The following is a 15408-nucleotide window of genomic DNA, read 5'->3' as shown; positions in this document are numbered from 1 at the left end:
TTTATGGTATATTAGATCTATAAAGCTCTGCACTCCATCTCCCTCACTTCCGAGAATAATGGCTTCATGGGAAATGGGCCCTCTGCTGGATGAATGAACCATGTTAAGGTATTTTCTTCTGGGCAGTGGTTGGGGGGAAGTGTTCCTCAGATGATACATCATCAAACTACTTTATTGGGCATTTCTCCACTTTTGGTCTTACATTCACCTTGAGACTTTCCCTTTTGACATATTAGAAGAGCTTCGAGCTGTTGCAACTGAAACCTGTGCTTTAGGCCCTTATGGCAAAGCACTAAATGGAAAAATAAGGACAGAGCATAATGGCTGTGTGGATGTGCCCCAGGAAAGATGGCAGGTCACAGACTGCCTAGAGAAATTTATACTGAAGCTCTGTAGTTAGGAGAACTTGTTATTTAACTTTAAAATCTTTTCTTGGTGTGAGGGGTTTTGTTTGTTTGTTTGCTTTTTTTTCTTGTGTGTGTGTGTGTGTGTGTGTGTGTGTGTGTGTGTGTGTGTGTTAGTCTTTACCTTCCACCCAATTTGAGACAGGGTCTCATTACTACTGTGTATAACCCACAGCCCTCCAAAGATTCTCTTGTCTCATCATAGGGGTGCTGGTCTGACAGTCATGCATCCTACTGTGTCTGCTTTTTACATGGGTTCTTAGGATCTAAACTTGTGTCCTCATGAATGTGTGACAAGCCTTTGTCAACACTGAGCCATTTCCTCAGCCCCTTGTCCATCTTTTGAGGTGTGAAGAAACGAGTTAGTGTTATGGTTGTAATGAGTTATGTTTATTCTACTTACTAATTTGTTCTGTCAACAAGGACCCATGTAAAGTTGGTGGAACTTGCCTGCATTCTACGTCACATTCATACCAATTGAGACAACTTCCTGGATCTGCTCTCATACTTTTCTTCCTTTTAATGGTTGCTGTAGGATTTAAGGCATCAAACTGGCAGTTTCTAGGGGAGAACACATATTTTACAACTGAACATTGTATAATTGGAGACAAGTATTCCTAGGAGCAGGGATTTGACTCCAAGTCAAGTTTTGAGTGACATCTTCATTTATTCTCTGACACTCACTTATGTGTACACCACTGTTATTGAACCATCCCAGATTAGGACAAGACTGGAAAGCTCTGGGTACTTTTAGAGAATTGAAATTTAAAAACATCTATGGAGGAGGCTGTGATGTATACTGGAAAAATCAGTTTGGAATCATCACCCAAGGCTGTGGGTCTACCTGCTGTTCCTCCCTGTGGACTAAAGCAGAAAGTGGGGATAGTCCAGCGGAGTATGCAGGGAGAGGCTCTCTGCCTAGAGATGTGACCAAGCACCTTCCACACTATGTGTGTCCTTCAAGCCGTAGCCTCAGTTCTTCACTGACCCTCTGCCTTAGTTACAGACTTTCCAGAGCAAAGGACATGGATGACCCTTCAGTTTTCATTTGCCTTATCATGGCAGTGTCCATCAAACTGAACAATATATTGGGTTGTAGTAGATGTGTAATTTTAGTATCATGTCTAAAATAGAAACATTCTTATTAACTGTGGGTCTTGACATTAACAAGGAAATCAACATTTTCCCAGGAGCTGCTTGGCTGTCATGCTTTTGGTTCTTCTTGTTTTTAAAGCTGCCCTTACAATATTCATCTAGAAGATTTACCTAATAATGATTCTGATGCTGGAAGAGTTGCACATTGATAAGATTAAAACAGTGTCCACATTTTAGAAAGTAGAGGCGATCATTAAATGTGTTTTTAGAGCACATGCAAGAAATAAAAGGGTGTGTGTGTGTGTGTGTGTGTGTGTGTGTGTGTGTGTGTGTGTGTGTGTGCATGTGTGCTTATGAAAAGGACGAGGGATGGAGGTGGATTTGGTGCAGAAGACCTGACTTTGATCCCCAGCAGACACACAATAGGAGAGAACACATTGGCACAAGTTGTTCTCTAACCTCCAGAAACACATCATCGCACACGCTTGTGTCTGAGTGCATGTGTGCACATGCATCTGTCTTAGTTCCTTTTCTGTCACTGTGAAGAGGCACCAAGGCCAAGGCAACTCTTATAAAGTAAGGCATTTAATTGGGGGTTTGCTTATAATTCAGGGGTTTAGTCCACTATCATCATAGCAGGGAACATAGCAGCAGGCATGGAAGGCAGACATGATGCTAGAGAAGTACTTGAGAACTTCATTCTGATCTGCAGTCAGAAAGAGACAGATACTGGGTGTGCTGTGGGCTTTGGAAACCTCAAAGCTCACCCCCAATAACACATTTTCTCCAACAAGGCCATATCTCCAAATCCTTTTTAAATAGTGTCATTCCTTGATAATTAAGCATTAAAATATATTAGCCCCTGGAGGTCATTTTTATTCAAATCACCATAACATCCACAAATAGACACATATTAAGTAAATGAGAAATGAAATGAAAAATTTAAAGCAAAGCATGAGTCATGAGGACTGTTTTTATCTTTGCTCTAATTGTGGATATATTTGTGCCTGTCAGCCTGTGTTATGAGGAGACCAGTAACTTCTTTTTTTGTGGTATGCTATGTATAGTGGATGCCCCTCGGAACTAATTAGCTGAGGACTTGTGATGTCATCAAGAGTGGGATGATACCATTGGTTATCCAGTAGAAAGTACAACATTTGTCAAATAACTTCATGCCTCTGAGTGTATCCTGTTGGACCAAAAAGCCAGCTCAAACCATGTGTAAATAAGTTTTATTATAAAACAAAAGCAAATTGGCCTTTAATTCTCTCATGATAAGCAATATGCTTGCAAGAACAGTGACAGTTCCTGCTTTCACTATCCTGGCTTTATTTTGGATTTTAAAAATTACAAGGGTATGTCAGAAGAGATACCAACCATCACTGCACCTGACACTGCTGCTTCTAAATCATTACTTTTTCACCATACTATTTCTAAAAGGTGGTAGTAGCATTTGGTTTTCTGCTTGTAATGAATCAATGTCAGGCATGATGGTGCATGCCTTTAATCTCAGAATTCAGGAGGAACAGGCAGATGGCTCTCTGAGTTTAAGACCAGCCTGATCTACAGAGAGTTCCAGGATAGACAGGGCTACAGAGAAAAAACCCTGTCCTGAAAAACAAAACACAACAAACAAAACAAAACAAAAAAACCTGCATAAAAAACCTGCAACAATAAGTAGAAGGAAGGAAGGAAGGAAGGAAGGAAGGAAGGAAGGAAGGAAGGAAGGAAGGAAGGAAGGTAGGTAGGTAGACAGGCAGGTTGGTTCAGAAGGTAAGTCATTTGCCAAGGGCTATACAAGTCAAGTGGTAGATGGCTGGGTGCTACTGGAAGTTAGATGCTTTTCTAGATATCCTCTGATATTATTTTATTTTCCCTGAGATAATTTCTGCATCAAATAGCATTCATATGCATGCAGAAATTTCTAAATACAACAAGGCCCATTTTCCACCCAAGTTCTCTAGCTCCTATTTAAAAAAAAAAAAAAGAAAAAAGTTTGCTTTCTTCCTGACCCAGAGTTTAGCACACGATATCACATGATGCTTATTTTGGAGCTTCACATAAAATACCCATCAAAAAACAATTTCAGTGAGGAAGCATCCATTTGGCTTACAGTTCCAGGTGGTACAGTCCATCATGTCAGGGAAAGCATGAAGGCAGGAAGCAGGAAGCAGGAAGTACCTGGTGATACTGCATGCACAGCCGGGAAGCAAAGAGTATCATTGCTGGTGTCAGCTCTCTTTGTACTCCTCATGTAGTTTGAGATTTCAGCCTAGGGGATGATGCTGCCCACCTTTAAGGTCTAGGTAATGCCTGAGGCCTGTTACTTTGGTGACTCTGAGTCCTGCACAGTTGACAGTACACATTAACCTCTACAGTGCATTCTTCCTTGGTTTCGGTCCTTCACTCTTACTGTATGACTGAGGATGACTCTTCATGTTAAACCTCACTTTACTTACCATTTCCCCCAACAGGTTGTATAGCTCGAACGGTGAGCTCCCCCAACCAGCACCTACTGAGAACTGATGACGTCATAAGTTGCTGCTTAGATCTAAGTGCCCCGAGCATCTCGTTTCGCATTAATGGACAACCTGTGCAAGGGATGTTTGAGAACTTCAATATCGATGGCCTGTTCTTTCCGGTTGTCAGTTTCTCTGCAGGAATAAAGTTAGTGCTTCTCTGCTGCTTGGTCTGTTTCTGTTCTTGCTTCTCAGGCTTCCACAGAGGACTCTCCTCTTCCTTGCTAACCTTAGTCCTTTGTTCTGAGATGTTTGTTTACCTATGGATGTCCACCATAGAGTCCCTTCTCTTGCCCGCATGTTCATTGACCCGTGCAACACTTTGGGGCTTTCTTACTTTTAGTGACCTGAAACTTCACGCCCATTTCTCAAATTTACCATGGAGTTTTATAAAGGAGGATAGATGAAATTCTACAAAAAACCAAACCAAACCAAAACAAAAAAAAAAAGAACACTTGAATTCCATGATGGCTTGGAAACATGGCAAATGCTCATGTTTTTACTAGTTACTGTATTTGTGTGTTTCCCTAATAAGAAAGACTCTCTTATTCCTACCAACTGTCTTCTTTTGCTTTGGTTGCTCTTAAGTTATAATAATTTCCAAGGGATATTTCTAGTTATAAAGCAGCATAAAGAAGAAAAGCAATCCAGATGCATTAGCTATCCATGAAGATGCAGCCATTTCTGGCGTACTTACACAAATTATGCTTCTTTCTCTAAGTTTGCAGATTATTTAAAGGTTTTACATTATTTTATCCTACTTCCTTTTGGGGAATAGAAATGAAAAAACAGAAGATTGATCGTAAGGAGTTAAAAGTATTATTATTATTTTTTTTGTAAGCTGAATACCTAGATCACTACTGTCACGTGGCTGTTTCAAAGCTCCTTCAATAAAGCTCACATTGTTTTTAATTGAACATAACGGGCACAAAATCTTAGTGAGTACTCTGCTGTTGTTGAAATTAGCAAAGTATTATAACTATGGTCACCTGCTTTCTTCAGCAAACAGAGGTGAAACTTAGAGCTTCTTTGGGGAGTTTCTCTAGGAAATCAGATTCAACACAGTGCCTGTTTTTTCCTAACAATCATCCAGATCCTATCATTTTTAAGCACACAGATAGTTAGGTGTCATCCTCACTCTGTCTGATTAGCCCTTGGTGGCCTTGGGGCATGGAGTGGCTGAAAACATGTCCCTTATTCATGGAAATATAGTAATGCATCTTCCATCATGAAACTGTTCTCTCTAGGTCATCAAGTACTGGGTCATCAATGCCCCATGAATACACTTGAGCTATGTTTTCTGCTTTGGTCATAATGATGCTCTTGTGTTTAACCTCTTATAGGGAGAGGCTCTTCAATTCCAAGGTGATAAGACTATTATGATATTGTATTAGTTACTTTGCTGTTGTTGATCTGTTTGTTTTGACTTACAGTCCCAAAGGTTAGAGTTCATAATGGCAGGCAACGCATGGCCTAGAAAGTGAATGGTCACATTTCTATCCTATACAGGAAACAGAACCAGAGCAGGAAATGGGGGTGAGGCTGTAAACCCCAGAGCCCATCTCCAGCAATGCATTTATTCCTCCACCAAGGTTGCACCTCCTAAGGGTTCCAAAACCTCCCCCAAACAGTGTCACCTGCTAGGAACCATGTGTTCAGATGCATGAGGCTACAAGGGGCAATTTTCCTTTAAGCCATATCTGGGTAGTATGTGGCTTGTGATGTTAGTTCTGTACTAACAAATGTTACCAATATTTTCAACTAGAAAGCATACATATGTATATCAAAGATATAATTGATGCAAATTTGCTTCCTTTGCAGGGTTCGCTTTTTGCTTGGGGGGAGACACGGAGAATTCAAATTTCTCCCTCCACCGGGCTATGCAGCTTGCTATGAAGCTGTTTTGCCCAAAGAGAAATTGAAGGTGGAACACAGCCGAGAATATAAGCAAGAGAGGACATACACACGAGACCTGCTGGGGCCTACAGTGTCCCTGACCCAAGCTGCCTTCACACCTGTTCCTGTGGACACCAGCCAGGTACAGAAAGGGACACTGGTGGCTGCCCAATTGCAGGTGCTTGCAAGCTTGTGCTGCAGCCCCCAGTAGCGCATCTTTAGCCATGCAACTGATGGGTCTCATAAATAAAGCGCCCCTCTTTGTCCTCCATTCGTATGGTTTCTGCTTTGTGTTTTGGCATTCTGTAGAGTAGTGTCTCAACCTACTATGCTGTAATGTATCATAGTGTTACATTATTTTTCTTAAGTCTCTGTTCTGGGTAGTCTTGAAAGTTTTATTACAGCAATTAGCGTTGGGGCTGGAGAGACAGTTCCCCAGTAAAAGGCACTTGCCACCAAGGATGACCTGACTTCAGTCCCTGGTACCCACATAGAAGAAGGAGAGAACTGATTACTTCAAATTGTTCTGTGACCTCTACATGCATGCCTGAATGCACTCATGTGCACCTTGGTGTTTATCGAGCTCTAATGGGAAAGTGTAAGGGATGGCCTGCTCTGCTCCTTGAGCATATATTGGGGACACACTGAAAGGGGCACAGCAGAGTTAGTGGAAACCTGTCATGGTTGTCAGATGTTCAGGATTCCGGAGCCAGGGGATTATCTGCAGCCTTCCAACTTGCCCTACACTCAGGCCTGTGGACATTGGCCGGGTTGCGTTAGAGTACTGGAGTGGTTTCTTTTTCTGACTGATGCACACTTTGGTATTGGTCCATATCCACTCTCATCTCTCAGTTGTCTCAACCACTGTGCTCTCGGGAATTTTTCTGGAAGAAGCACCCTGACTGACACCAAGGAGAGTGGAAGAAAGGAGATGTCGCCACTAGGCTGAAGCCAGGACAGCTCCTGAAAGGCTTCAAGGCTGGGTCCAGTTCCTATTTTCATTTTATACTGTAAAATTGCAAGGTGCAAGATTTTACAGAAGCCCGTGTGGCAGTCAGCGGGTTGTTAATGGCAACGACCCACCATTTTAGCTCTTTCTCCAGGTCATTCTGTTCTAGGCAGCAAGTGAAGTCATGTTTGGCAAATAGGCAGTGAGAGTAGTGCTTCCGGTAAATCACGAAATCAGTCAATCAATCACCATCCAATAATTGGTCTTTTCTGCCTTATTGTACTTTACCCTGTTCTCTGTGTCTGTTCATTTATTTGCAATCCTAAATGTATGCACGCATGCACACATGCGCACACACACACAAACCATGAAATAGCTGGATAAGTGCCCAGTGATTTTGTGGTATCTTAATGCTCTGTGAGGCATTTCTTTTGGTGCTGAGCAAGGGTAGTTGGCACAGTACCTTCCAGCATTTGTTTCTTATGAGCGTTTTTTCCTCCTTTTTTCCAGATTGTGTTGCCTCCTCACCTGGAAAGGATAAGAGAAAGACTGGCAGAAAATATCCACGAGCTCTGGGTTATGAATAAAATTGAGCTTGGCTGGCAGTATGGTCCGGTATATGATTTTGAAATTTATTCTCAGATGCTGTTCATAAATCACTTGGAAAGATAACATTTTCTTGTTGAACCTGCTGTAGTGCGACATGAATCAATAGAATTGATTTTTGTTTTTGAGGTATCTTAGCTCCGTGTCTGTCTTTTTAAAAGCCAAAGGGAATACAGTAATGGCAGACTTCCTGACTCGAAAGTTACTAGGGTATGGATTGAAAGTTTTACTTTAAAAAATCAAGCTAAATATAGATAATGAGCATTCATTTCCAAGCTAGAACACAGCAGAAACAAAAGTCGAAATTGGAATGAAAATAGATACGTCATTTTCTTTTTGTTCTCTGATATTCTTTTAGCCCAGAACATGTAGCAGCCCAGACCTGTGGGTAGATGTTCACAGTTGGTTCTATGATTTGAGAGCGATGTGGCCAATAATAGTTTATATGTTTCTAAATACTAAATGATTTTACTTTATAATTTGTCAGTAAAACTTTGCTTGGAATAGCATATAACTCTATGACATCTCAGTTTGTGATAAATGTATTTTTGCCAGGATCTTGTGCTTTTAGAGTAGTACCGTGCTAAGTCTCCCAAAGGCTGGCATGCTTTTCCATGATTCAGTGTGTCATGTTGAGCTGTGAATGGCGTATGTGATTATGGTTGGTAGTCATGCTAACTGTTCATGTATGTGTAGTATTTTGTCCTTTGACAAATACTTAGTCTCTCGTATAAAGACTATCAACTTGGGCTGTTGCTACAGAGCACTGGACTCTGGTCATTATTCTAGTCTCCTTAATGGGAGTCATGCAGAAATTTTCTATGGTCATCTTGGCAGAAGTTACATAGTTATGAGAACAGCTCATCAACTGGAGATTACACTTTCTGCCTTCTACTTTACCTAGTTTTTCTTTCTTTACTTTTTTCACTTTTTTGAGAGTACAATTACATCATTTTTCCTTGCTCTTTCCTCCCATATACTTCTCCTTGTTCTCTTTCAAATATGTAGCTCTTTCCCCATTAATTATGGTTATATATTTTTATATATTGTTATATATGTTATATATTTATATATGGAAAACAAGTGTGTGTAGATGAATTTGTTCCTAAGTATAACCTGTGTAGCCTGTATAATGTAACTAGAGTGTATATTTTCAAGGTTGACCATTTGGTATTAGGTAAGACATTTTGTTGTGAACTCAGCATCCCTTAGTTGCCTATAGTTCCACAAACTCACATCAAACTCCCTGGTCTTCTGTCTCTTAAAATCTTTGTGCCCCTTATTCTACAATGTTCCCTGCACCTTAGATGCGTGTGTTTTGTAGATGTATCCATTGGGGCTGGTCTCTACAACTCTGCATTTTGTTTGGCTATAGTTTTCTGTGAAGGAAACTATTGCAAAGGAAAGTATTCTGGATAAAGGGTAAAGACTACACTTATCTGTGGGTATTAGAACAGATGTTTAGGTAAGTTGTTAAAGATTGCGCTGGCTTAGTAAAGCAGTAGTTGTAGGTTCTTCTTAAATACCCATGACTTTACTAGCACTGACTAGTTAGCTAGGTGTCTAGTACCAGGCATGATTTTGATCTTATTGGCTAGTTCTTGAGTCTTAATTACAGAGCTGTTGGTTACTACCAGACTATTTGCACCACTACTGCCCTGTAGGATTGATTAGCATACCATGCTAGTTGTTGATTTGTTCCATAGATCTCATGAGTGAGTACAGTTTTAGTGGCCTTCCTACTTTGGAAATTTACATGGTGCCTTCTGGTACCATGAACGCTAGTCCTTAGGGAGGAAGCATACATGTCGAGTCCACCTCATGGGTCTCTGGGCCGTGTTTCTGAAGGGCATGTTGTCTTCAGCAATAGACTTACTTTATACCTCTGATGGGCAGGGGGCCACCAAGAACAGCAGCTCTAGGCTGTGTATTTGGGGAAACTCTTGGAGAGATCTGCAGTGTGCCACACTAGCTCAGCTACTAGGGCCTGACACTCTTAGTTTTTTTTTTTTACTGTATAATTTCTGAAACTCAGTTCCAAATCAAGATCCATCCCCCACAAAATAATGTTCAGACATTGCTCAAACTGGCAAAGACAGATTCATTCTTTGGCTTTTTCGTTCTTTGCTTGCTTTAGTTTTTGTGAGATGGTAGGGATTCACTGTGTGACCTGAACTGGCACTGAACCCTATGTCCATCTTCCTGCCTTAAACTCCCACTTGCTAGGCTTACAGATGTGAGTTACCCACCTTGTTTGGCTTCATTAAAAACCAAGGAAGTAGATAAATGCTAAATATAGGATTGGACCACTGGCTGAAATCACCAGGGAGAAAGGCTATCAATGTGTCAGCTGCCAGAGGAGCCATGGGCAAAATTAGCCAAAAGTTTCAATGTGAAAACAAGGATGTTACAGGCTTGGAGGATTAAGAAAGAGTTTGTGCAAAAGACATAATGAATTCCCACATACTGACAGCCATTTACTGGGCCTGTGCTTAGATGAGATGGTTTTTCAAGATGACCACCTCAGACAAATGGTTTCCAGAAACTCTAGTTATGTGTTTTGTTTAACAACAGAATGAAATAATTCTCATAACACGTTGGCTAAATCTAGTTCCATTTAACATCACATATGCTCTTCCTGCTACATGCCAAGCCCTCCGAGTTTCCAGGTACTAAGGGAACAGCATGCTCTCCTGCTAAGGTGCATCCTCCAGTCCTCTTTTCACTTTTACCATTGAGCCTGAGTCTCACCAAGTTGACCTAGCTGGCCTTGAATTCACTCTGTAGCCTAGGCTGATCTTGAACTTGAAATCTCCCTGCTTTAGCTTCTTGGTAGCTGAGATGATACACCTGAACCAGTAGGTTTGACTCTGTTTGGCTTTTGGGGACTTTGTGTTTAGTTGAGTGACAGACATACAACCTCAGAGTGAAAAAGAAATAATGTAGATCCTCCTTTTAGAAATCAAAGAAGGCTTCTAGGTGAACTCAAATATTAGGCACAGGAGATAATTTGGCAAGCAGAGACCAGGACTATGATCTAGGCAAAGACTCTGCATATGCCAAAGGAGGTGGAAGAAGAAATGGGACATTTCCAGTGACCTGCCAGTGGCACAGTATAATCACAGGTTGACTCAAGGGGCCATGGTACAGAGGAAGAGAGGTGATTCTGGCCATGAGAATAGAAGGCACGTGACAAAGAGCTTTGCTTACAGTGTGATTTTATTTTATAGAGGGCTAAAGTGGTGAGAGGTGACATGCTTTTGTCCCCACACTGAGGACAAAACCTCAAAGAACTCTGATGGTATGAAAGCTTGAGGTTAATGTGGCAGGGGCAGAGAGGGTAAAACAGGTATTGGAGGGGAGATGGGTTTCTGATACCCTGGTGCCTAGAAGTGGGTGGTGAGACATTGCAAAGTCAAGAAAGAGTAGGCTATGGTAAGAGAGGGGAGGGATAGGCAAGGGAAGACTCATTCTCTTCACCTGGAAAGCGTGGCAGTGCTATCTCTTCTCTGGCCTAGGGTAGAGAAGTAGGAGACTACAGAGAACAGGGGATTGTGTCAGGGCTAATTCACTTTTGCTTTCATGTTTAGAATTTAGGACTCAAGAATAGAGTCTTCAGTTCAGTTTTGTAACTCTGCTTCATTTGCAAATCCTATTCATTTCTAATGATCCAAAGAAAGAAAGGGATAAAGTCATGATTTCTAATTTGGCTCTGCAGAAAGAAAAAAGAGAAAAGAAAAACCTCATGTTTGCACACTTTTCCAGTGGCATATATAGAACCCGATAATTATTCCCATGGAGTAATTTGTTCCCTCACAGCTTATGGCTGTCATCAAGGTGCCACTGGGGCAGGGATGCCTGTGTAATTTAGGTCTTTACAAAGATTACAAAAATTTAATTACTAAGCCAAGAATAGAAGACATCTTCATTAATTCCTTCCTGCAATCTTGAATGTAGTGTGACCACTAATGCACTTGGCTTTTACCACGGGATTTTACATTCTTGGATTCAGTCATGTGTAGGTTAAAAAAAAAAAAAACTGGAAAAACAATTCACATTGGTGATAAGTTTGAGTTCTTCCGGTGTGGGAAGCCATTCTGAGGTGACTTAAAACATGCATGGGGAGGGCATACATCCCATGGTCTATGTATACAGACATTGCTATCTTGGAGAAGGGATTTTGAGCATCAATGGGTAATTTTGGATCAGGGTTCTAGCAAGCTTGATAAGATCCTACACCCAGATCCCAGTAGACATCAAGGGACACTGGCAAAGATTTCTATGAAGAAAGTCTTTACTGTGCTAATCAATCTGCTAAGGTTCATTCGTGATCTCAGAAGGTTACTGTGAAGGCTGAGACGAGCAACCAAAATCAGCTCAGAGTTTATGTGTGTCAGTCATGTTGCTTATTCATGTCCCTGAGCAGATTGATTCTAGATGGAAAAGGCGCTGCTAAGTAAATCTAAAGTCATTGCCATATCGTCTCATGGAGTTAATTTCTAAGTTAATGCCATGTGTCAGGGGCATGGATATGATCCAAGGGCTAGCTAGAATGCCTGCTTTTGATTTCTAGTGAAAGGAGCAATAAATCAAAGAAAGATCTACTCTCTTAGGTATAGTGTTGCAGACCTGCAATCCTAGCATACAGGAGCCTAAGGCAGGAGATCTGAGATTGAGACTTGTCTGGGCTACCTAGTGATTTCAAGGCTGCTCTGGGCTACTAAGCAAACTCCTCTCTCTCAAATGATCTAATTAATTTCCATGCAATACGCACAATTAAAAAAAATTGTCAGTAGGGTCAGTGGGCAGATCACTACATTAAGAAGGCAGATGGGGTAAACTTCATGGAAAAATTTGAGCAGATTCTGGAAGGAACCTAGTGGGCATGCTCATGGGTTCATGGAGCCAGCATGGCAGAAGTGTGTGGAGCTGAGAACTAAGCTACGCCAATGGGAGGAGAGTAGGGAGTGTAGATCATGCCAGCCTTTCAATAGACATTTGAAGATTCTAGAAGCTTCTCAGGGCCAGCTGTCAGGGAGTTCTACCTCCTCATTTATCCCCACACAGCTATGTTTCACCCTGGAGGCTCCTCTATGCTGATTCCCCTTCTTGTTTCAGGTTAGAGATGACAACAAGAGACAGCACCCATGTCTGGTGGAGTTCTGCAAGCTTCCGGAACAGGAACGCAACTACAATTTGCAGATGTCTCTGGAAACCCTCAAGTGAGTGCCTCTATATTTTATCAAGTTCAGGTTGCCAAGTATTGACATTATCACTTTGATTCTGCCAGGAAGCTATTTCTACTGTAGAAAGTTCCATAAAGTGCAGGTGGATTGGATCAATATTCGTTGGGAATTTGACTTTGAGTTGGTTTTATTTCTTTGTTCATACATGGCTCTATAGTTGTTTGGTGATTGAATCTTTCTTATTTACGTATTTATTCTTTTATTATTTGATCTATCTATCCATCATCTTTTTTCAAATTCAAACTTCTTCTATCTGTGGGTATTTATAATGTTCCTAAGAGGGCAAGTCTTCGTAGGGTAGAGTGTTCTCTTCCTATGTAGAATGATTATGGGTAGACAGAAGCACTGTTCCTAGTCTGTATCAGAGGGTTAGGAACTGTTCTGGTCAGCTCTGACATCCTCCCTGGGTCTGTACAATGAGCTGAAGGCTAGAGATTGCCCTGTGCCTGTGGACTTAACTCCTGAACCACTTGGCATTCTTCCTTGGGTCCTCAGCTTTGGCAGTTAGGAACTGTGAAAGTTCACACAGTCCTGTGGGCCTTCACCTGGGTCAGATCTGGTCCCACCCTGGCTCCATGGCTTCTACTGAAGGCTCTGTGAGATGCGGTGGCCCCTCTTATTTTTATGTATTCTTGTTGTACATCAGTATTTCCCAAAGGGAAGCCTATGATTGCTTGAGGGAATTAAAGGATACAAGAGTTCTAGAATCTAACTACACTGCTTGGAGTGTGAACCAGAGACTGGGCTAGTCACAAACCTTTACAGGGCTACGCTGGTTTTAGATATGAAAATTAAATGGTTGAAAATACTCATTACAATTTAAAGGAGAAACCTTCATAAATGTAACAACTTAAAAATAGAGGTACATACATCTTGATTTAAATGCTTTAATTTTATATAACAGTTTTTATTATATTTATTTACCATAGCATCAGACTGATAAAATAGAATGAAGAGAAAATTAGCCCTTTACCACAGTTATTTCAAAGAGCACCGATTTAATATATTTAGGAGAATTACTTATAGGAGTTAACCAGACTTTCATTTTTGATGATGGGCTTTCGTAAAGGGAGCTGTACAGTATATGTGTGTACAGTATATGTGTATATATCTCTGCATACACACACACACACACACACACACGCACATGCACATGCACACTCATGCACTCACACACGCACTAACACACTCATGCACCCACGCCTTTCTTAAGTACTTTCCCCTTATTTTCTGAGCCCATCTCTCACTGAACCCAGAGCTCACCAAATCAGCTAGACTGGCTGGCCAGCAGGCCCCAGGCATCTTCTCCTCTCTCTGTCTCCTTGGTGCTGTCTTTACAGACATTCACTGCCACACAGGCCTTTAAAAACGTGGGTTCTGAGTATCCCAGGGAAGTCTTCATGCTTGCAAAGCAAGCACTCGACTCAGAGCCATCTCACCGCCCCCACAGAATCTTTATTTTTTTATTTTTTGTTACTTGGCCAGTAGAGATTTTGGATTTGCCATCTTCCTAGGAATAAATAGTTTGGCTGGGGTGGAATAAGTGGAAATGCTTTCAGATTTTATTTTAAAATTCTAATATTTTTGAAAAATTGTGTAACTTTTATTATTATTTGTAGTGTGTACATGTGTGTATCTGCATGTGAATGTGTGCTTGTGTAGAAGCTAGAAGAGGTGTCAGAACCCTTGGAGCTGGAGGTACACTACAGGTAGTGGTGAGACGCCGAATTAGGTCTTGGGAACTGAATTTGCATCCTCCAGGAGAATAGCAAGTGTTCTTAATTGCGCTATGTCTCCAACCTCAATATCCTCTCCCATCTTCATATCATTCTAGTGTTTTATAGGACTAGTTTCAGTCAAATTGTTCCCTTATATTAACGTGCTGCTGCTGTATTTGTCTTTTTGTTTCCTGTTTGCTAAGAACAAGGAGTAATTCACACCGAAGTTGCTTACCACATACTCAGAGTATAAAACCCTAATGACATTTCCTATGCTGGGCTAGTGCTCAGGGCATGCCACATATAGTCAATGAGGTTAGATGTCATGGAAATAGACACACCTTAGGAGTGATCTTAGACTGTGTGGTCACTTCCTGGAAGGAGTGTGTGCACCACGGGTCAATGAAGAACCTATTGAAGGCAGACTATGACCAGGCTAATTGAGCTAAGGAATGTATTCTGTGTCACCTTGAGCATCTCTGGCACTCTGCAGCTCTGGCCTTGGTTTGTAGTCGTGACATAGCATTCATACATTTTGTTCCATAATTCATGGTGGCTTGTTGTTTCGTATTTTACAGTATAATTTAGTTAAATTTTCAGTGCATCCCTTCTCACTTTAACAATTGATCACTAGGCCAGCTGAGTGTAGAAATGTACAAATTTGCACGGAGTGTGCTAACCCTCTGACTGCTGTGTATAATCTAATCTCCTTTCCAACAGCTCCTAGTGGCTGGCTTGATGAATCAGTAGACGCCTGTGTGTAGTGTTTTTCCCTGAAGGGAATGCTAATGAGTCTGCTCATGAGTTTATTCTGATCATATCCCTTACTGCATCTCACAGCTCACTTGGGTTCCTGTATATGATTTCTTCAAAAGTCAGAGTAAAGAAAAAAGCTTGATCTCCATGTTCTTAGAATACATGCATCTATATCACACACTCAGAGTGGGAGGGGTAGGGAGGGAGAGAGAGGAGGGA

At 41.3% G+C, this 15408-nt stretch overlaps 1 protein-coding gene across 1 annotated transcript in view; it reads left to right on the top strand.

Annotated features, from left to right (window-relative positions):
• Ryr2 (ryanodine receptor 2) overlaps positions 1-15408 on the top strand; it is a 393422-nt gene that overhangs the window by 154452 nt on the left and 223562 nt on the right. Inside the window, exons 21-24 of the mRNA XM_032885202.1 lie at positions 3974-4166; positions 5840-6056; positions 7374-7478; positions 12588-12691. Coding sequence (XP_032741093.1) covers positions 3974-4166; positions 5840-6056; positions 7374-7478; positions 12588-12691 — 619 coding nt within the window. The remainder of the gene's footprint in view (positions 1-3973; positions 4167-5839; positions 6057-7373; positions 7479-12587; positions 12692-15408) is intronic.

Source organism: Rattus rattus, chromosome 14 (assembly GCF_011064425.1).
Source record: "Rattus rattus isolate New Zealand chromosome 14, Rrattus_CSIRO_v1, whole genome shotgun sequence".
NCBI lineage: Eukaryota > Metazoa > Chordata > Mammalia > Rodentia > Muridae > Rattus > Rattus rattus.
This window is presented reverse-complemented; position numbering and strand designations above follow the sequence as displayed.